This window comes from Somniosus microcephalus, unplaced genomic scaffold, assembly GCF_052327205.1.
Source record: "Somniosus microcephalus isolate GS21.2 unplaced genomic scaffold, FLI_Smic_1.0 unresolved_chr3, whole genome shotgun sequence".
NCBI lineage: Eukaryota > Metazoa > Chordata > Chondrichthyes > Squaliformes > Somniosidae > Somniosus > Somniosus microcephalus.
Genome location: NW_028225181.1, coordinates 70,134,826 through 70,155,897, shown reverse-complemented (window position 1 = coordinate 70,155,897; position 21,072 = coordinate 70,134,826). Strand labels below are relative to the sequence as shown.

The 21,072-nt window shown below is 51.1% G+C and overlaps 2 protein-coding genes across 2 annotated transcripts in view; both read left to right on the top strand.

The window, feature by feature from the left end:
• LOC147091915 (uncharacterized) overlaps positions 1–21,072 on the top strand; it is a 290,506-nt gene that overhangs the window by 60,882 nt on the left and 208,552 nt on the right. The window lies entirely within an intron of this gene.
• On the top strand, positions 7,264–9,147 carry LOC147091919 (uncharacterized). The gene has a single exon (XM_085976941.1). The coding sequence runs from the start codon at positions 7,512–7,514 to the stop codon at positions 8,379–8,381; it is 870 nt and encodes a 289-aa protein (XP_085833067.1). The 5' UTR covers positions 7,264–7,511; the 3' UTR covers positions 8,382–9,147.

Below are 21,072 nucleotides of genomic sequence, written 5' to 3'. Positions count from 1 at the left end.
GTGGCCTCACCAGCGTTTTGTACAGCTCCATCATAACCTCCCTGCTCTTATATTCTATGCCTCGGCTAATGAAGGCAAGTATCCCATATGCCTTTTTAACCACCTTATCTACCTGCTCCGCTGCCTTCAGGGATCTATGTACATGTACACCAAGGTCCCTCTGACCCTCTGTACTTCCTAGGGTCCTACCACTCATTGTGTATTCCCTTGCCTTATTTGTCCGTCCAAAATGCATCACCTCGCACTTTTCAGGGTTAAATTCCATTTGCCACTTTTCCGCCCATCTGACCAACCCGTTTATATCGTCCTGTAGCCGGAGGCTTTCCTCCTCGCAATTTACCACCCCACCAATTTTCGTGTCATCTGCGAACTTACTGATCATACCTTTGACATTCTCATCCAAATCATTTATGTAGATCACAAACAATAAGGGACCCAGCACCGATCCCTGAGGTACCCCACTGGACACAGGCTTCCAGTCACAAAAGCAACCTTCGACCATCACCCTCTGCCTCCTGCCACTCAGCCAGTTTAGGATCCAACGCGCCAAGGCACCCTGGATCCCATGGGCTCTTACCTTCTTGACCAGTCTCCTATGCGGGACTTTGTCAAAAGCTTTACTGAAGTCCATGTAAACCACATCCACAGCATTTCCCTCATCCACCCCACTAGTCACCCCCTCGAAAAATTCGATCAGATTTGTTAGACATGATTTACCCTTGACAAAGCCATGCTGACTATCCCCGATTAATCCTTGCCTCTCCAAGTGGAGATTAATTTTGTCCCTCAGAATTTTTTCCAATAATTCCCCCACCACAGATGTTAGACTCACTGGCCTGTAATTCCCTGGTTTATCCCTGCTACCCTTCTTGAATAATGGTACTACGTTAGCTGTTCTCCAGTCCTCTGGTACATCCCCTGTGGCCAGAGAGGTTCTGAAAATTAGTGTCAGAGCCCCTGCAATCTCCTCCCTTGCCTCCCACAGCAGCCTGGGATACATCTCGTCCGGGCCTGGGGATTTATCCACTTTTTGGCCCGCTAAAACCGCTAGCACCTCCTCCCTCTCGATGCTAATATGTTCAAGTATGTCACAGTCCCCTTGCCCGATTTCTATCTCTGCATCGTCTTTCTCCATAGTGAACACAGATGCAAAAAATTCATTTAAAACCCCGCCTACATCCTCTGGCTCTACACACAGATTGCCACTTTGGTCCCTAATGGGCCCTACCCTTTCCCTGGTTATCCTCTTGCCCTTAATATACTTATAAAACATCTTAGGATTTTCCTTTATTTTGCTCGCCAGTGTTATTTCATGGCCCCTCCTCGCCCTCCTAATTTCTTTTTTAAGTATGCCCCTGCACTTTTTATACTCCTCTAGGGCTTCTTCTGTCTTTAGTCTTTTGTAACTGCCAAAAGCCCCCCTTTTATTTCTAATGCATTTTTGTATATCCCTTGTCATCCAAGGTTCCCTTTGCTTGTTGGTCCCACCCTTGACCTTTACAGGAACATGTTGGCGTTGTACTCTCTCTATTTCCCTTCTGAAAGTCTCCCACTGTTTTGATGTGGATTTTCCTATAAGCAGCTGCTCCCAGTCCACTTTGGCCAGATCCTGCCTTATCATATTAAAATCGGCCTTCCCCCAATTTAGAACCCTTATTTCCGGGCCGTCTTTGTCTTTTTCCATGACCACCTTAAATCTCACCGAATTATGGTCACTGTCGCCAAAATGCTCTCCTACTGACACTTCCACCACTTGCCCGGCTACATTCCCCAGAATTAGGTCCAGTACCGCCCCCTCTCTTGTAGGACTTTCTACATGTTGGCTCAAAAAGCTCTCCTGGATGCACTTTAAGAATTCTGCACCCTCTAAGCCTTTCACACTCTGACTGTCCCAATTTATATTGGGGAAGTTGAAATCCCCCACTGTTATTACCCTATTATTATCGCACTTTTCTGAGATTGCCTACATATCTGTTCCTCTATCTCCCCCTGACTGTTTGGAGGACTAGTTTGCAGAGTTCTGGGGATAAAGCTGGGGTTTGGGACTAAATTGGACAGCTCTTTCAAAGAGCCGGCACAGACTCGATGGGCCGAATCACCTCCTTCCGTGCTATTAGATTTGATGATTTGTGTGAACACGCTGGTGTCCCTTAAGGCTCTTCGAGATTTTAAAGCTCTTCCCACAGTCAGAACATTTAAAGGGTCTCTCGTCAGTGTGAACTCACTGGTGTATCAGCAGGTGGGATGACTGAGTGAATCCCTTCCCCCACACGGAGCAGGTGAATGGACTCTCACCAGTGTATAGGAGCCAGTGTCTCCAGCTCCCTGGAGCTTTAAAAGCTTTTCCCACAGCCAGAACTTTTAAAGGGGTTCTCTCCAGTGTGAACTCGCTGATGGGCCAGCAGGTTGGAGGACCGAGCGAATCCCTTCCCACACACGGATCAGGTGAACGGCCTCTCCCCAGCGTGTAGGAGCCGGTGTCTCTTCAGCTCCCTGGAGCTTTTAAAGCTTTTCCCACAAGTCAGAACATTTAAAGGGTCTCTCGTCAGTGTGAACAAGCTGATGTGTCAGCAGGGTGGAGGACTGCAAGAATCCCTTCCCACACACGGAGCAGGTGAATGGCCTCTCCACAGTGTGGAGGCACTGGTGTCCCTTCAGATGCCCGGGGCTTTTAAAGCTCTTCCCACAGTCAGGAAATTGAAATGGTCTCTTCCCCAGTGTGAACTCGCTGGTGTGTTTGCAGGTGGGATGAACAAACAAATCCCTTTCCACACACGGAGCAGGTGAATGGACTGTCCCTGGTGTGACTGCGCCGTTGAACTTCCAATGGAGACGGGGAACTGACTCCCTTCCCACTGTCCCCACCTTTACCCGGTTTCTCCCGTGAGGAGCGGCGGCGGTGATATAAAGAGCGAGGCGGCGGAGTTTATAGGGTGTCTGTAATTCTTGTGACACTTCCTGTGTCCCTGATAACCATGTGTGCGGGAAGTGTATCCAGCTGCAGCTACTGACAGACCGCATTGCGGCGCTGGAGCTGTGAGTGGATACATACTGGAGCATCCGCGATGCTGAGGACATCGTGGATAGCACGTTTAGGGAGTTGGTCACAGCGCAGGTAAAGGCTGCACAGGCAGGAAGAGAATGGTTGACCACCAGGCAGAACATTTTGGAAGGGGAGGGTGAACAACCAATTGTCGTGGTGCATATAGGTACCAACGATATAGGTAAAAAAACAGGATGAGGTCCTAAAAGCTGAATATAGGTTAGGAGGTAAATTAAAAAATAGGACCTCCAAGATAGTAATCTCAGGATTGCTACCAGTGCCACGTGCTAGTCAGAGTAGAAATAGAAGGATATTTCAGATGACTACATGGCTAGAGGAATGGTGCAAGGGGGAGGGATTCAAATTCCTGGGACATTGGAACCGGTTCTGGGGGAGGTGGGGCTAGTACAAACCGGACGGTTTGCACTTGGGCAGGACCGGGACCGATGTCCTAGGGGGAGTGTTTGCTAGTGCTCTGGGGGAGGGTTTAAACTAAAATGGCAGTGGTTTGGGAACCTGAGCAGGGAGACCGAGGAAAGGGAAACAAGGATAGAAGCAAAAGACAGGAAGGAGAAAAACAAAGGTGGTGGTCAGAGAAATCAAGGGTTTAAATCAAAACATAGCCACAGTAAATAATTCTAAAAGGTGTAAGAGTGTTAAAAAAACAAGCCTGAAGGCCTTGTGTCTTAATGCGAAGAGCATTCGTAATAAGGTGGATGAATTAGTTGCGCAAATAGAGGTAAACGGATATGATATGATTGGGATTCTGGAAACATGGCTCCAGGATGACCAAGGCTGGGAACTCAACATCCAGGGGTATTCAATATTCAGGAAAGATAGGCAAAAAGGAAAGGGAGGTGGGGTAGCATTGCTTTTTAAACAGAAGATTAACACACTTGAAAGGAAGGATATTAGCTCTAATGATGTGGAATCTGTATGGGTAGAGCTGAGAAATACCAAGGGGCAGAAAACGTTAGTGGGAGTGTTATACGGACCGCCAAACAGTAATGCGGAGGTTGGGGATGGCATTTAACGGGAAATTAGAGACGTGTGCAATAAGGGCACAGCAGTTATCATGGGTGACTTTAATCTACATATAGATTGGGCTAACCAAATTAGTAAACATACTGTGGAGGAGGAATTCCTGGAGTGTATACGGGATGGTTTCCTGGACCAATATGTCGAGGAACCAACTAGAGATCAGGCCGTCTTAGACTGGGTATTATGTAATGAGAAAGGAATAATTAACAATCTTGTTGTGCGAGGCCCCTTGGGGCGTAGCGATCATAATATGATAGAATTCTTCATTAAGATGGAGAGTGAAGTAGTTGACTCCGAGACTAGGGTCCTGAATTTAAATAAAGGAAACTACGATGGTATGAGGCGCGAGTTAGATAGGATTGATTGGGGAATGTTACTCAAAGGGTTGACGGTGGATAGGCAATTGCAAACATTCAAAGATCGCATGGATGAACTACAGAATTTGTTCATCCCTGTTTGGCATAAAAATAAAACAAAAAAGGTGACTCAACCGTGGCTAACGAGAAATTAGAGATAGCATAAGATCCAAGGAGAGGACATATAAATTGGCCAGAAAAAGCAGTAAACCTGAGGATTGGGAGCAGTTTAGGATTCAGCAAAGGAGGACAAAGGGATTAATTAAGAGGGGGAAAATAGAGTATGAGAGTAAGCTTTCAGGGAACATAAAAACTAACTGTAGATATTTGAAGAGAAAAAGCTTGGTGAAGTCAAGCATAGGTCCCTTGCAGTCAGAATCAGGGGGATTTATAATGGGGAACAAAGAAGTGGCAGGCCAATTAAATACATACTTTGGTTCTGTCTTCACAAAGGAAGACACAAATAACCTCCCAGAGATGTCGGGAAACATAGGGTCTAATGAGAGGGAGGAACTGAAAGAAATCAGTATTTGTAGGGAAATGGTGTTCGGGAAATTGACGGGATTGAAGGCCGATAAATCCCCAGGGCCTGATAATCGACATCCTAGGGTACTTAAGGAAGTAGCCCTAGAAATAGTAGATGCATTGCTGGTCATCTTCCAAAATTCGATAGACTCTGGAACAGTTCCCATGGATTGGAGGGTAGCTAATGTTACCCCACTATTCAAAAAAGGTGGTAGAGAGAAAATGGGGAATTATATCGGTCGTGGGGAAAATGTTAGAGTCCATTATAAAAGATGGAATAGCAGAGCACTTGGAAAACAGTGACAGGATCAGACAAAGTCAACATGGATTTACAAAAGGTAAATCATGCTTGACTAATCTACTGGAATTTTTTGAGGATGTAACTGGTAGAATAGATAAGGGCGAACCAGTGGATGTGGTGTATTTGGACTTTCAGAAGGCTTTCAATTAGGTACCGTATAAGAGATTAGCGTGTAAAGTTAAGGCACATGGGATTGGGGGCAAGGTAGACTTGGATAGAGAACTGGTTGGCAGACAGGAAGTAAAGAGTTGGAATAAATGGCTCTTTTTTCCGAGTGGCAGGCAGTGACTAGTGGGGTACCGCAGGGATGGGTCCTAGGACCCCAGCTATTCACAATATATATAAATGACCTAGACGAGGGAACTAGATGTAACATCTCCAAGTTTGCAGACGACACAAAGCAGGGTGGGCGTGTGTGAGGAGGATGCCGAAAAACTCCAGTATGATTTGGACAGGTTGGGTGATTAGGCAGAAGCATGGCAGATGCAGTATAATGTGGATAAATGCGAGGTTATCCACTTTGGTGGCAAAAACAGGAAGGCATATTATTATCTGAATGGCAATAGATTGGGAGAAGGGGAAGTGCAACGAGACCTGGGTGTCCTTGTGCACCAGTCGCTGAAGGTAAGCATGCAGGTGCAGCAGGCGGTTAAGAAGGCAAATGGTATGTTGGCCTTCGTAGCGAGAGGGTTTGAGTACAGGAACAAGGATGTCTTGCTGCAGTTGTACAGGGCCTTGGTGAGACCACATCGTGAGTATTGTGTGCAGTTTTGGTCGCCTTATCTGAGGAAGGATGTTCTTGCCGTGGAAGGAGTTCAATGAAGATTCACCAGGCTGATACCTGGGATGGCAGGAATGACGTATGAGGAGAGTTTGGGATGATTGGGCTTGTACTCGCTGGAGTTTAGAAGAATGAGAGGGGATCTCATTGAAACTTTTAAAATTCTGACAGGACTGGACAGACTCGATGCAGGAAGGATGTTCCTGATGGTCGGGGAGTCCAGAACCAGGGGTCACAGTCTAAGGATACGGGGTAAGCCATTTAGGACAGAAATGAGGAGGAATTTCTTCACCCAGAGAGTGGTGAACCTGTGGAATTCTCTACCACAGAAGGCAGTAGAGGCCAATTCATTAAATATATTCAAGAAGGAGTTGGATATATTTCTTAAAGCCAAAGGGATCAAGGGGTATGGGGAGAAAGCAGGGACCGGGTACTGAATTTGGATGATCAGCCATGATCGCATTGAATGGCAGAGCAGGCTAGAGGGGCCGAATGGCCTACTCCTGCTCCTGTCTCCTATGTTTGTATGTTTCTATGCTTCAGTTTGAGCTGGAGTGGAGATGGAGGAGAAGCTGCTGGGTTTAACCCCCCAGTACTTCTGAGCCCAGGAGGACCCAACAATTTCCAATGTGAGACTGCCAAGGGAGGTGGATTCTAGGGGAGATTAGGTTGTTACACAAACACTGTCCGTACAATGTAAAAGAGTATTGTTTTAGGAACAAGTGTTTCTGTACAGGCTTTTAATCCAGTTTACATCTACAGATTTGTTTTAATTCATTCTTGGGATGTGGGTGTCGCTCGCAAGTGCACCAAATATTGCCAATCCCCAGTTTCCCATTGAGAAGGGGGTGGTGAGTCGCCTTCTTGAACTACTGCAGTCCGTGTGGTGAAGGTATTCCCACAATGTTGTTCGGTAAGGAGTTCCAGGATTATGACCCAGCAACGATGAATATATCTGAGTCAGGATGATGTGTGACTTGGAGGGGAACTTGGAGGTGATGGTGCTCCCATACAACAGCTGCCCTTGTCCTTCTAGGTGGTGGAGGTTGCGGGTTTTGGAGGTTCTATCAAAGTTCTGGTCGAGTTGCAGATGTATAAAGTTCCTTTCCTTCGCCCCCTCCCCCCTCTCTCTCTCCTCCCATAGAGGCCAGAGTCTTGTGTAGGCCCAGACCAGGTGGTGGATTCCCTTCCCTGAAGGACATTAGTGAACCAGTTGGGTTTTTGACAATCCGGCAGCTTTCATGGTCACTTTTTTCTAGTGCCGGCCCCACAAATGTCCAGATTCACTGAGCTCAATTTCACAACCTGCCTTTGTGGGTTGTCTCTCACGCTCCATGTTTTAAATTAATTTTACAGGGCACTGGAAGGCGAGGACTTACAGACAGGAAGCTCAAACCAAACATCACTTCAAGATCTGACAGAGTCAGTCGACTCATCGGATCTGAGTATCACCGGCCTCTGAACATGGAAGCAAAAAGCACCGTTCACAGCGGGGAGAAACCGTACACATGTTCTGTGTGTGGACGAGGCTTCAGCCAACCCTCTGGCCTATCGAGACACAAGTGCATTCACACCGGGGAGAGGCCGTTCACCTGCTCTGAGTGTGGGAAGGGATTCACTAATTCATCCAAACTGCTGATACACCAGCGTGTTCACAGCGGGGAGAGGCCGTTCACCTGCTCTGAGTGTGGGAAGGGATTCACTGAGACAGCCCGCCTGCTGAGACACCAGCGAGTTCACACTGATGAGAGACCTTTTAACTGCTCGGACTGTGGGAAGTGCTATAAAAGTCCCGAGACCCTGATACGCCATCAAAGTGTTCACACTGACGAGAGACCATTCAGGTGCTCTCACTGTGGGACTGGGTTCAGGCAGTCATCTGAGCTCACTATACACCAGCGCACTCACACTGGGGAGAGGCCATTCACCTGCTCTGAGTGTGGGAAGGGATTCACTCGCTCATCCACCCTGCTGAATCACCAGCGAGTTCACTCTGACGAGAGACCTTTTAAATGCTCGGACTGTGGGAAGTGCTTTAAAAGTTCCGGGGAACTGATGTTCCATCAACGTGTTCACACTGACGAGAGACCGTTCAGGTGCTCTCGCTGTGGGACTGGGTTCAGGCAGTCATCTGAGCTCACTGTACACCAGCGCACTCACACTGGGGAGAGGCCGTTCACCTGCTCTCACTGCGAGACTGGGTTCACTTGTTCTTCCACCCTGCGGAGACACCAGCGAGTTCACACTGGGGAGAGGCCGTTCACTTGCTCTGAGTGTGGGAAGGGATTCATTCAGTCATCCCACCTGCTGAAACACCAGCGAGTTCACAAGTGACTGCAGCGGTTGGATTCTGCTATTGTTGCTGCTGTTAATCACAACCAGGACTGAACCATGAGGGGTCAAAAACCAGGGGGCACAGATTTAAAGTAATTGTTGGAAGGTTTAGAGGAGATTTGAGGGGAAATGTCTTCACCCAGAGGTTGGTGGGGGTCTGGAACTCACTGCCTGAAAGGGTGGTAGAGGCAGAAACCCTAACCACATTTAAAGAGTACTTGGATGCGCACTTGGGATGCTTTACCCTGCAGAGCCACGGACCAAGAGCTGGGAAGTGAGATTAGGCGGGATAGCTCTTTGTTGGCTGGTGCGGACACGATGGGCTGAAATGGCCTCCTTCCGTGCCGTAACTTTCAATGATTCTAAGTGGCAATAATCGATCCTCACAGTCACATTATGATTGAATTATTATTTGTGAATGTCGCTGTATTGTACAGTTATTATTCATAGAATAGATTCATAGGGACTTACAGCACAGAAGGAGGCCATTCGGCCCATCGTGCCTGTGCCGGCTCTTTGAAAGAGTCGTCGTGTTTAGTCCCACATCCTCACTTTTTGTCCGTAACCCTGTCAGTTGCTCAAGTTCCCGTCTGTAATGAAATCTGTTTGTCTTTATCCTGTATTTCCTGTACTCATGTATATTACCCTCCCCCACACGGTGTATAGTTTCACTTCCTCTTTCCTGACTCATTCCTGTGAGCCAGTCGGTGTGTTGAGATGTAGCTCTGATCTTAGTGATTAAAAGCCAACTTGTTAAAGTCTATAACTTCTAGTTTTGTGGTTATTGAAGGCACATCACCGTCCAACTCTGCTTTACAATTATTAACGTAATCAGCTTCCACCATCTTTTCAGGTCGAGTGTTCCAGATCCCCACAACTCTGAGTGGAAACATTTCTCCTCATCTCTCCTCTAGATCTTTTGCCAATATTTTTGAATCTTTGACCTCTAGTTATTGACCCACTCACCAGAGCGAATGTCTCTTTCCCAATTTATTCTATCAAAATCGCTCACCACCTTGAAAACCTCTAATAAATCGCCTCTGAACCTTCTCTGTTCCAAGGAGGACAGTCCGAACTTAGAACATAAGAAGTAGGAGCAGGAGTCGGCCATACGGCCCCTCGGGCCTGCTCCACCATTCAATAGGATCATGGCTGATCCAAACCTAGACTCACGTCCACATCCCTGCCCGCTCCCCGTAACCCCTAATTCCCTTATCAGCTAGGAAACTGTCTATCTCCGTTTTAAATTTATTTAATGTCGCAGCTTCCACAACTCTGAGGTAGCAAATTCCATAGATTTACTACCCTCTGAGTGAAGAAGTTTCTCCTCATCTCAGTTTTGAAAGGGCAGCCCCTTATTCTAAGATTATGCCCCCTAGTTCTAGTCTCACCCATCAGTGGAAACATCCTCCCCGCATCCACCCGATCAAGCCCCCTCACAATCTTATATGTTTTGATAAGATCGCCTCTCATTCTTCTGAATTCCAATGAGTAGAGGCCCAACCTACTCAACCTTTCCTCATACGTCAACCCCCTCATCTTCGGAATCAACCAAGTGAACTTTCTCTGAACTGCCTCGAGAGCAAGTATATCTTTTAAATATGGAAACCAAAACTGTACGCAGTATTCCAGGTGTGGCCTCACCAGTCTGCCAATATGCTTCTATTATGATCTCTTGATCTGTGGCCATAAAAACCTTCAGTCTCAGCCCTTATTATAGAATAATGGATGGAGTATATTCTTTGTGGCTTACACAATACTGCCTGAGCAATTTGGACTTCTGCTTAAAGCCCAAATCATAAGGCAGTAGAATGTACCAGGACAACCCTACCGGATTATTAATTTCAATTAATTTTATTACTTTTCCAACCTCTCCTCATAACTGAAGCCCCTCATCCCGGGTAACATCCTGGTAAACCTCCTCTGGCCCCTTTCTAAGGCCTTTACACCTTTCCTCAAGTGTGGGGCCCAGACTTGTCCACAACACTCCAGCTGAGGCCTAATCTGTGATTTATGAAGTTCCAGCATCATCTCTTTGCTTTTATATTCTACTATTCCTCTGTTTATAAAGCCAAGTAACCGGTTATTGGTTGTTTAATATCTGTGGGGCACTTGCCATCATGGGTTTTGCTCCTGTCTGGTGTCACTGGGGCAACTCAGAGTCACCCCTACAGGTGGTGAAAAATGGCCCAATCTCAATCGGATGACAAAGATGAGGAGAAATGTTTTCACTCAGAGAGTTGTTGGGATCTGGAACGCTCAGGGAGTGGGTTAATGAACCCCGGGATCCCTGATAGCCAGCCAGGATCTTGTGCTGCTGCTGTGCCAGAAGAGAGGAGAGGAGAGGAGAGGTCTCTCTCTCTCTCTGCCCAGGAGGAGAGAGCACATCTGTTGCTGCTGCAGCTACTATTGGGGTGCCAGAGGAGAGGAGAGGAGAGACCAGGAGACCAGACCAGAGCTAACAACAAAGGGAAGCCATCCCATCATTGTTTCCCCAACTGGTCTCCATTACAGGAGAGGGAGAGAGGGGAGATAAACGAACATCCTACATCTGTTCAGAAGGAGGGACAGCCATTGGAAAACTTCTACAGGTGGGTATCTCATGGGGCACTCTCATAAAGACTTCGTATTTAAGTGGGGGGGAAGGAAAGAAGGAGGAGAAGAAAACATCTAGGGGTGTGTGTGAGTGTCTTGTAAAAACTAGGCCACACACACCACTAGCAAACATCCCTCCCTATTGCTTGACCTGGGACAGCTGGAGCTGCCCAGGCGAAGTCATCATTTAATTATCACGTCGTTAAGACCTGGTGGTGGACAGAGCCTGGGCATCTCCAGCTTTATTTTCCCAGGTGAAGACATCTTCTCCCCCCACAAGAAGACCATCAATAGAGATTATTTTTCAGAGAGTGCACCCCTGCGAGCACCCACCCACCATCTTGAGTGGAGACCCAGCCCCTGCGGTCTCCCTCCTTCCCACCCCCCTTTCTCTCTCTCTTTGCCTCTCTCTAAAGAGGCACCTCATATCCATTAATTGCCCATTGAGCAGAGGGGAGAAGGCCCCTCTCCCAATTTAATCAACAAGGGGAGAGGTGTGCCTTCACTTTTAAAGCTCCCTCTGCTCAGGGAAAACAACCACTGAGGCCATTAACATCACCAGGCCTGTGACTTGGGGTGGGTGTAGCCCTTTATAATAAGCACCCCACGATGGTGACCACATCATCGCCAGTGACGGGGCCAGCAAGGTCATATGCAAGTGTGGCAGCCATGGCCAAGGCTGCTCCTGCTGCTTCTGCTGCCCCGTCAACTTTCCGCCTTCACACTAAAAAACATGGGGTGAAGAGCTACACTCACCCCAACATGACTATCGAAGCATGCGTGAAGGCCACGGCTGAGGTTGTCGGCCCTTCAGCCATCATCGTCGCCTCGAAAATGTATGACAAGGCTGTGTTCTTCCTGGGGTCGGAGCGGGCGGTGTCCCTGGCCGTAACCAAGGGGCTCACCGTGGGCGGGACCATCCTGCCGGTGGATCCTCTCAAGGCCACCATGCAGAGGATCCTCTTATCAAATGTCCCGCCCTTTGTTTCGGCTGAGCAGCTCCTCCTCCCCCACCTACGTCAACTGGGGGAGGTGAGGTCGGGGATCACACCGATCCCGCTCGGATGCAGGGAGGCCAGCCTCCGGCACGTCTTCTCCTTCCGGTGCCAGCTTTTTATTCAGCTGGCGCGGGAGGAGGACACCGAGGGCACTTTTATTGTGTGCCACGAGGGGGCTGCCCTCCGCGTCTTTTGGACGTCGGACGGTGTGCGGTGCCATGCCTGTAAGGAGGTGGGGCACGTACGAAAGAACTGCCCCACCTCCAAGACCACCAGAACATCTGAGGCGGCCAAGGCTGGCGCCGTCGCCGCTCTCCACCCCCCCCCCGATTCTGTCCGCACGTCCTCAACATCTGATGCGCGGTCGACATCAGAGGCCAACACCATCATGGCCTCCGGCGGGGTGGAGGGAGACTGTCCGCACGGAGGGAAGGTGCAGAAGAAGATGAAACACCTTAGGGCAGGTCTCCTCGGTGAGCACGCGGATACGGACGATCTGCTGGAACTTATGCCCACATAACTTGCCCTGGTGGCGGCGGAGTTTCGGAGTTTGGGGGGGCCTCGTGCCCGGGTCCGTGATCGCAACTGCTGAGGCGGAAGAATTAAGACCTGCGACCGGGCTCGGGCTCGAGGGACCCGAGCAACCCGCTCGACGGGAGGGAGCGGAGGAGGAGGCCCTGGTAGGTATGGAGGTCTCCCAGCCTTCGTGTCCCTCCATAACAAAAAGGTGGCGCGATCCCTGCGAGAGGAGCAGGACCATGAGAGACAATGTCCCTCCTCGCGGAGGGAATCGTCACCCGCCATGGGTGCTGCGCCCCCCCCTACTATTACCGTCATCTGTATTCAGCAGGAGTTGCCTGTCCCTCGGGAGGGTACGACAGATGAGTCTGTCCCGCCTGCGACTCCTGGGGATGGGGAAGAGACCCTGCGCATGGGGGGGACCGCGGATCTACCCGCGGAGGAAATAACAAAAGAACCGTTACATCTCGCCATGTCGGGCGCCCTGGAGACTGGGGTTGGTGAGGCCAGTGAGGCTGGGCTCGCCAGGACAGTCCTGACCATTCCCAGGCGCTGCTCGACGTGGCCAAGGAATATATTCAAGCTTCCCAGTCTGCTGCGTCAGTGGCTGATGGTGGTGAGGGGGAAGACCCCCTGACTCTGCCTCCGATGCTGTCGCCGGGGGTGTTGGGGGAAATGGGGATAGTGTTCTCCCCAGTTTCCCCATGCACCCCGGTGCCTGGGGCTGAGGGGGGCCATGAACCGCTGCCGCCTCCTGACCCGGCACCTCCGGAGGAGCCCAGGGAGGAATCCTCTGCCACCGATCCTGGGGGTGGGATCGAGACAGAGGCGGGGCTGGCTGATAACGACCTCCTGGAGGAGGAAGGGAACCCGGTGGAGAGCACCAAGGATGAGTCAGACTCCGTCACCAGTGAGGCGGTGAATACCCTCATGTCCCCACCTCCGAGTCCCCCCTCATCCCCGTTGTGGAACTCCAGGACTTTCTGGCTGCGTGCTGGGGTCACCCTGGCAAAATCCGGCTGGCCCTAGACAGATGGTCAGATCTGGTGCTGCTCGTTGGCTCCGTCCGTGCCGCTGTCAAATCCATGGGCGTGGACGGGGGTGCGGGGCTGCGCGAGCAGCGTCAGATCAACAAGTTCCTCGCTGGGCTGCTGAGGGAGCGGCGGTCGACAAGCAGCCGCTCTCCCTCCTCCCATTAGGTTAAGTAGAGGTTGCGCTATGCTCTTGTCATGAAGATAACCATAGCCAGCCTCAACATCAATGGCAGCAGAGATGCACGCCGTAGATTTAATAACTTCTCGGTCCTCCGGGACGGGAGGTATGCGGTGTGCTTCCTGCAAGAAACCCACATCGTTCTGGAGGATGAGGCCACGTGGCTCCTGGAGTGGCAAGGAGGGGTCAGCATGAGTCATCTCTCCAACTATTCCAGCGGGGTGGCTATCTTGCTGGCCCTGTATTTTCAGCCGGAGATCTTGGGGGTCAAGGAGCACGTGCCGGGCCGCTTGCTCCAGGTCACTGTTTGCCTGGGGGGCATGCCACTCCATCTAGTGAACGTGTACGCCCCCGCGGCCAGTGCGCAGCAAGTGCACTTCTTTGAAGAAGTGTCCGCTCTTCTGGGCTCCATCGACGTCGGCGAGTGCGTCATCCTCGGGGGGCATTTTAATTGCACCCTCGAGGCGAGGGACTGTTCGGGTCCCCCGTACGGCCTGGCAGCGATGGAGAAGTTGAGGGACCTGGTCGGGTCCTTCGACTTGGTGGACGTCTGGTGAAATCTCCATCCTGACTCCAGCGCCTTCACTTACGTGAGGTCTGGAGGAGGATGGTCCAGAATCGACCGGCTTTACATTTCCCAGGCATACGTCTCCTGCGTTCCGGCGGCTTCTATGCGGCTGGTGCCAGGCATGGACCACCACCTGGTGTGGGCAGAGCTCGTTCCGTTACGCGAACGGGGGTGCCCGCGTACTGGCATTTTAGCAACCTGCTGCTGCAGGATGAGTGGTTCCAGGATTTGTTTCGTCGGTTCTGGGCCGACTGGAGAAGGAAGCGGAGGGGCTTCCCCTCCTTGAGGCTATGGTGGGACGTGGGCAAGGCTCACGTCCATCTCTTCTGTCAGGAGTACGCGAAGGGGTCGACCAAGAGGCGGGAGGCCCAGGTCGGGCGATTGGAGAGGGAGGTGCTCGACCTGGAGTCCCGTCTCGGTCAAGTCGTCAATGACCTGGCCCTACGGAAGGTGTACGAAGAGAAGAAGGGCATGCTGAAGGACCTACAGCTCATTGGGTCCCGAGGTACGTATGTGTGGTCGCGGATCCAGATCTCCGGGACCTGGACCGCGGCTCCCCCTTCTTCTACTCGTTGGAAAAAAGACGGGGGTCTGTAAGCAGCTCTTGGGGCTGCTGGCCGACGACGGATCTCTGGTCTCAGATCCGGAGGGGATCAGCGTGGAGACCCGGGCCTATTACGGGGCTCTGTTCTCTCTGGATCTGTCCAGCGATGATGTGCACAGAGTTTTGTGGGAGGTCCTGTTGATGGTCGGTCCGGAGGGCGCCGAAAAATAGGACGCTCCGCTAAGCTTGGTGGAGCTGACTGGTGCCCTCAGCCAGCTCTCGAGGGGAAAGTCCAGTTCCAGAGGGCATTCTGGGACGTCCTGGTGTTGACGACACGCGGGTCCTGCGGGAAAGTCTGGTGACTGGGGAGATGCCCCTCTTGTGGTGCAGGGCAGTCATTGTCCTGCTGCCTAAGAGGGGCGATCTCTGCCTTTTAAAAAATTGATGCCCGGTCTCCCTCCTTACCACGGATTATAACATTTTTGCCAAGGCCATGTCTGCCCGTCATGGCACCGTGCTGGCCCACATAATCCACCCCGATCAGTCCTACACGGTCCCGGGCCAGACTATCCACGATAACATCCATCTGGCCCGGGACCTGGTCCACCATTCCCAGAGGGCTGGTCTGTCGGTCACCTTCCTTTCCCTGGATCAGGAGAAGGCGTTCGACAGGGTGGATCATGAGTATCTCTTCAGGACTCTGCGCGCATTCGGGTTCGGGACGCATTTCGTCACCCAGATCCGACTTCTGTATGCCGCCGCGGAGTGTCTGATAAAAGTTAACGTGTCTTTGATGGCGCCCCTTTGCTTCGGGAGGGTGGTGCGTCAGGGATGCCCCATGTCCGGTCAGTTATATGCCGTCTGCGTGGAGCCTTTCCTGCGCCTCTTGCAAAAGAGGTTGACGGGACTGGCTCTGCAAGGGCAGGCGTGCAAGTTGTCCTCTTGGCTTACGCCGATGACGTGCTCCTCATGGTCACGGATCCCGCTGACTTGCGGAGGATGTGAGAATGCCAGCAGATTTACTCGGACGCATCCTCCGCCAGGATCAACTGGGAGAAATGTTCTGGACTCCTGGTGGGCCAGTGGCGGGTGGATTCACTGCTGGAGGAGTTCAGACCCTTCACCACGCACCTGCTCTACTTGGGAGTCTACCTCAGCCCCACCGAGGATGCCTGGCCGGCGAACTGGCAAGAGCTGGAGCCCAAAGTCACCACTCGCCTAGGACGCTGGACAGGACTGCTCCAAGTGTTGTCCTACAGGGGTTGAGCGCTGGTCATAAACCAGCTGGTGGCCGCCATGTTGTGGTACCGGTTGGTCACTTTGATCCCGCCCCCTGCGTTTGTCGCCAAGATGCAGAAGAAGCTCATTGACTTCTTCTGGGACAAAGGGAAGCACTGGGTCTCTGCCGCGGTTCTGAGTCTCCCACTTAGGGAGGGCGGTCAGGCGCTGGTGTGCCTTCGCACCCGGGCGGCGACTTTCCATCTTCGGACCCTGCAGAGATACCTGTACGTCGAGAATCCTCCTCGATGGTGTGTGCTGGCGACGTATTTCTTCCGCCAGCTGCATGGCCTCAACTATGATACGCAGCTCCTGTTTGTGGAATTGGGCCGTATGCGTGCCTACCTGCGGGAGTTGCCTGTCTTCTACCAGGAACTGCTATGGGTCTGGAACAGCATCGCCTCCAAGCAGAGTTCTCCCCCATCAGGAGTGGCGGCTCTCCTTCAGGAGCCGCTGCTCAGGAATCCGCACCTCCGTGACCGCTGGATCGGGCGGCTGGCGGAGGGCAGGGCTGTGCCTGGTAAGGTGACCAGGGTCGGGGACCTGCTTGATGGCGGAGGAGCGGGTTGGATGGTGCCGGAGGAGCTGGCACAGCGCCTGTCCTGGGCCAATGTCCGGATCGCGGCCAAAGCCATCGAGACGCTGAAAGCGGCACTGGGCCCCGACTCCAATAGGTATATCGAGGAGGCTCAGGCACGCGGGGCGATCCCGTCCGAACTGACCCCTGTTCGGATGGAATTCCTCATCGGCACACAGCCCTGAAACCCCTCTCGGGAACCGGTGCCTCACAACTTGAGCCGTCTCGGGGAAATGCCCTCCGTGCCGTTTAGTTCTGCGCGGAGGGGTTTCCTGTACGGGCTGCTCCTGCACACTCTTCACTTTGTCATCTTCGCCTGCTGTCCGGATACGCCTTGGCGTGCCATCTTGCCATCCGGTGGAGGCGGAGGTCCCCAATGGGGGGCGCTCTATGCGGGAGTCCTCCCTTTATCTATTGGGGACTTGGCCTGGAGGGTGTTGCATGGAGCAGTCCCGTGCAATAAGATTTTAGATAAGTTCACGGACTCCCAGGCCTCTTGCTATATTTGCGGCCGAGAGGAGTCCGTGTTCCATGTTTATGTGGAATGTGAGAGGTTGCAGCCCCTGTTCAATTTTTTGAAGGGGCAGCTCCTCGATTTTTGGCTGCACTTCAGTCCCACGCCCCGGATCTATGGCCACCCGGTTCGGAGGAGAGAGGGCGGGTCGGGGGACCTCCTTGTTGGACTGTTCCTGGGCCTGGCAAAGATGGCCATAAACAGATCCAGGTAGCGGGTGGTTGAGGGGGTTGTTCGGCCCAGTTGCCTGCCTCTCTTCCGCGACTATGTTCATGCCCGGGTGGCCCTGGAGATGGAGCACGCGATGTCTGCCGGCATGCTTGAGGCCTTCCAAGACTGGTGGGTGCCACGGGGACTGGAGGGCATCATCACCCTGGCCAATGTGATTGTAATTTAATTTGATAAGTTTTTAAAAATAATCCAGTGTTTTTAAGCTTCTTTACAGTCCACTTGTTCGGTCGGGAGAGTGAGAGACTCCGCTCAGCGATGCAGAGAGCCCTGCAGATGGAGAAGAATGTCGACCAGTGTCTGCTGGATCTGCACAAACTCTCCACTGGGAGCACTGACCCTCAACTGTGTGAATTCCTGGAGACCCACTATCTGGATGATCAAGTGAAGATGATCAAGAAGCTTGGAGATCACATCATTAACTTGAAGAGACGGGGACCCCTGCCTTGTAGGCATGAGGCCTTGTGCCTTTGTATGTACAAAGAGCCGAGACTTGAGCTCTGTGAATGTCATTAAAAATAATAATTATATAAATAATTAAATAAACTGAGGGTAGGCTGCGCCGCAGGGTTTATTAAGTTGGAGAACGGTCTCAAGCCCGAATGAGATCCAGCGGCCGAATGTGTTCCACCGGATGGCAGCGGTGAGGCTTTTTCTCGGTGACAGGCCCGGGTTACACTCCGCCATCTTGGTGCAGGAAAGACAGACCGGTTCTACCTGCAGCAGGGCGCATGTGTGGCCATCTTGGTACAGGAACAAAGAGTGGGCAGGGCTTCAGGGTCCCAGTGACCAAGAGGGACAATCATTGACTCATTAAGTTTATTCTCACTCTGCACACAGCGGGTGGAGACCTGAAGGTTTCAGGGTCCCAGTGACCAGGACAGACAATCATTGACTCATTGATTTTATTCTCACTCTGCACACAGCGGGTGTAGAACTGAACCCAACCAGAGTAGAGGGAGGGGGAAAACTGGGAGTGGAGGAAAGAAATGTTGGAGATGGTGCGATGGGTTTGGATTTCAGCACAGGGAGGAGGGAGAGTGTGTGGGACGGGGATTTACAGCTTTGCGGTTGAAATGTGTTATTTTGGTCATATTTCTAGATTTGCCATTTTCTGCCCACAGGGCAATCACAGTGCACTGACCAACACCTCAGCTTGTCAGAATAGGGCAGGTGGAACGGAGCCAGAGGCAGCTCTGGGACTTCATCTTCTGAGCATTAGGTTGGGAAAGAAGAATTCCATTGTTTATTGGGCCCTGGCGATCACTGCCCTCCCTCCCACAATTTTAATATTTTGATGCATGTCTATTTATATACTAGGAATGTTTTAATTACTTTCAGAGCAAAATGCATTTATTATTAAACCTTCACAGAAACAACTGTGGTAACAATTGAATAAAACTCAGAGAGTTGTCGGGATCTGGAACGCTCGACCTGAAAAGGTCATGAGCTGATTCCATCAATGATTTTAAAGGGAGTTGGGGGGGTACTTGAGGATGAGGATCTTACAGGGTTACGGACAACAAGCAGGGATGTGGGACTAAGCACGAGTGCTCTTTCTAAGAGACAGCACAGGCACGATGGGCTGAATGGCCTCCTTCGTGCTGTACTTTTCAATAATTCTGTGGAAACTAACAGAACCAAACAAAGAAATGATCTTCCTTGGTTATTGATCATTTCACTAAATTTCAACAGAGTTCTCTATACACCAACAACAACTTACCTTTATATAGAGCTTTTAAAACATCTCAAGGCACTTTACAGTAGGGTAATAAGACAATAATCGACACACATACTTTGTTTGTGGTCCAGTGCACTGACACAAAGTTCCTTCACAACTGTAACAATTTTATTGCAGTTGCTGTGAAGGCTGCGCTCGCTCTGCTCGTACACCTGGTCTCCAAAGGAGGCAAAACAGGACTAATGCTGCCGAGCTCAGCTCTTTTTGATCAGAAAATATCAACTGTTACGCCTCGCCAGGAACTGCACAAAAGAGGCAGCAGTGCTGATTGGCTGCCCAGGAAAGTTCTATTTAGATTAAACGCCTTCACCCAGAGGGTGCTGAGAATGTGGAACTTGCTGCCACAGGGAGCAGTTGAGGCAAAGAGCATGGATGTATTTAAGGGGAAGCTGGATAAACACATGGGAGAAAGGAATAGAAGGAGATGCTGATAGGGTGAGATGAAGAGAGATGGGAGGAGGCTCGTGTGGAGCATAAACACCACATGGACCACTTGGGCCGATTGGCCTGTTTCTGTGCTGTACAATCTGTGTAATTCTATGTAATAAGAGAGGAGAGAATGTTCCATAGAAACTAGAATTATCTGTTCCGAATTTTAATCCTGAACTTACAGTGATGTCTTTTGTAAACTGCTTTTACAGGGAAATATCATTGGCCTTTGCATGTGGAAGGAGAAATGTTTGCCTGTTCTGTCTGTGGGAAAAGATTTCAAAGATCGGTGTGAGTGGAAAAGCAACGAGACACAAACACCCGAGTGAGAGTGTTTCAGTGCACTGAATGTGGAAAGAGCTTTAACCAGTTACACAGTCTGAAAAAACATCGCACCGTTCACAGCGGGGAGAAACCGTACACGTGTTGTGTGTGTGGATGAGGCTTCAACCGATTGTCCTACCTGGAGAGACACAAGGACACCCACACCACGGAGAAACTGTGGGAATGTGGGGACTGTGGGAAGGGATTTAGCTCCCCGTCCCGGCTGGAAACTCATCGATGCTGTCACACCGGGGAGAGACTGTTCACCTGCTCCAAGTGTGGGAAGGGATTTAGTCAGTCATCCCACCTTCTGACACACCAGCGACTTCACACTGAGGAGAGACCATTCAGTTGCTCTCACTGTGGGAAGAGATTCAGGCAGTCATCTCACCTCATTGATACACCAGTGCATTCACACTGGGGAGAGACCGTTCCCCTGCCCTGTGTGTGAGAAAGGATTCACTAATTCATCCACCCTGCTGATACACCAGCACATTCACACTGCAGAGAGGCCATTCACCTGCCCCGTGTGAGAGAAGGGATTCACTAATTCATCCACCCTGCTGATACACCAGCGCATTCACAATGCATAGAGGCCATTCACCTGCCCCGTGTGAGAGAAGGGATTCACTAATTCCTCTGACCTTCTGAGACACCAGCGCATTCACACTGGGGAGAGGCCATTCACCTGCTCCGTGTGTGGGAAGGGATTCAATCAGTCATACAACCTGCTGACACACCAGCGAGCTCACACTGGGGTGAGGCCGTTCACCTGCTCCGTGTGTGGGAAGAGAATCACTCAGTCATCCAACCTGCTGACACACCAGCGAGTTCACACCGGGGAGAGGCCGTTCACCTGCTCAGTGTGTGAGAAGGGATTCAATCAGTCAGCCAACCTGCTGAGACACCAGCAAGTTCACAAGTGACTGCAGAGGTTCGATTCTGCTGTTATTGCTGCTGTTAATCACATCCAGGACTGAACCATGTTCATTCTGACAGTTGGGGTTTGTTTCTGCTGATGTTAATAGCCCCTATAACTGGGCTGGATTTTAATATTCTGGATATATAGCTGATTGAGTTGTCGGGGCTGCAGTGTCCCTTTAAGTACTGCTGTCTGATCTTTCCCCTTAATTTCTGATGAGTGTTCCTGAAATATTTTACAAT

Excerpts from the sequence above, each read along its gene's own strand:
- LOC147091919 (XM_085976941.1), top strand. The coding sequence starts at position 7,512 with ATGGAAGCAAAAAGCACCGTTCACAGCGGGGAGAAACCGTACACATGT.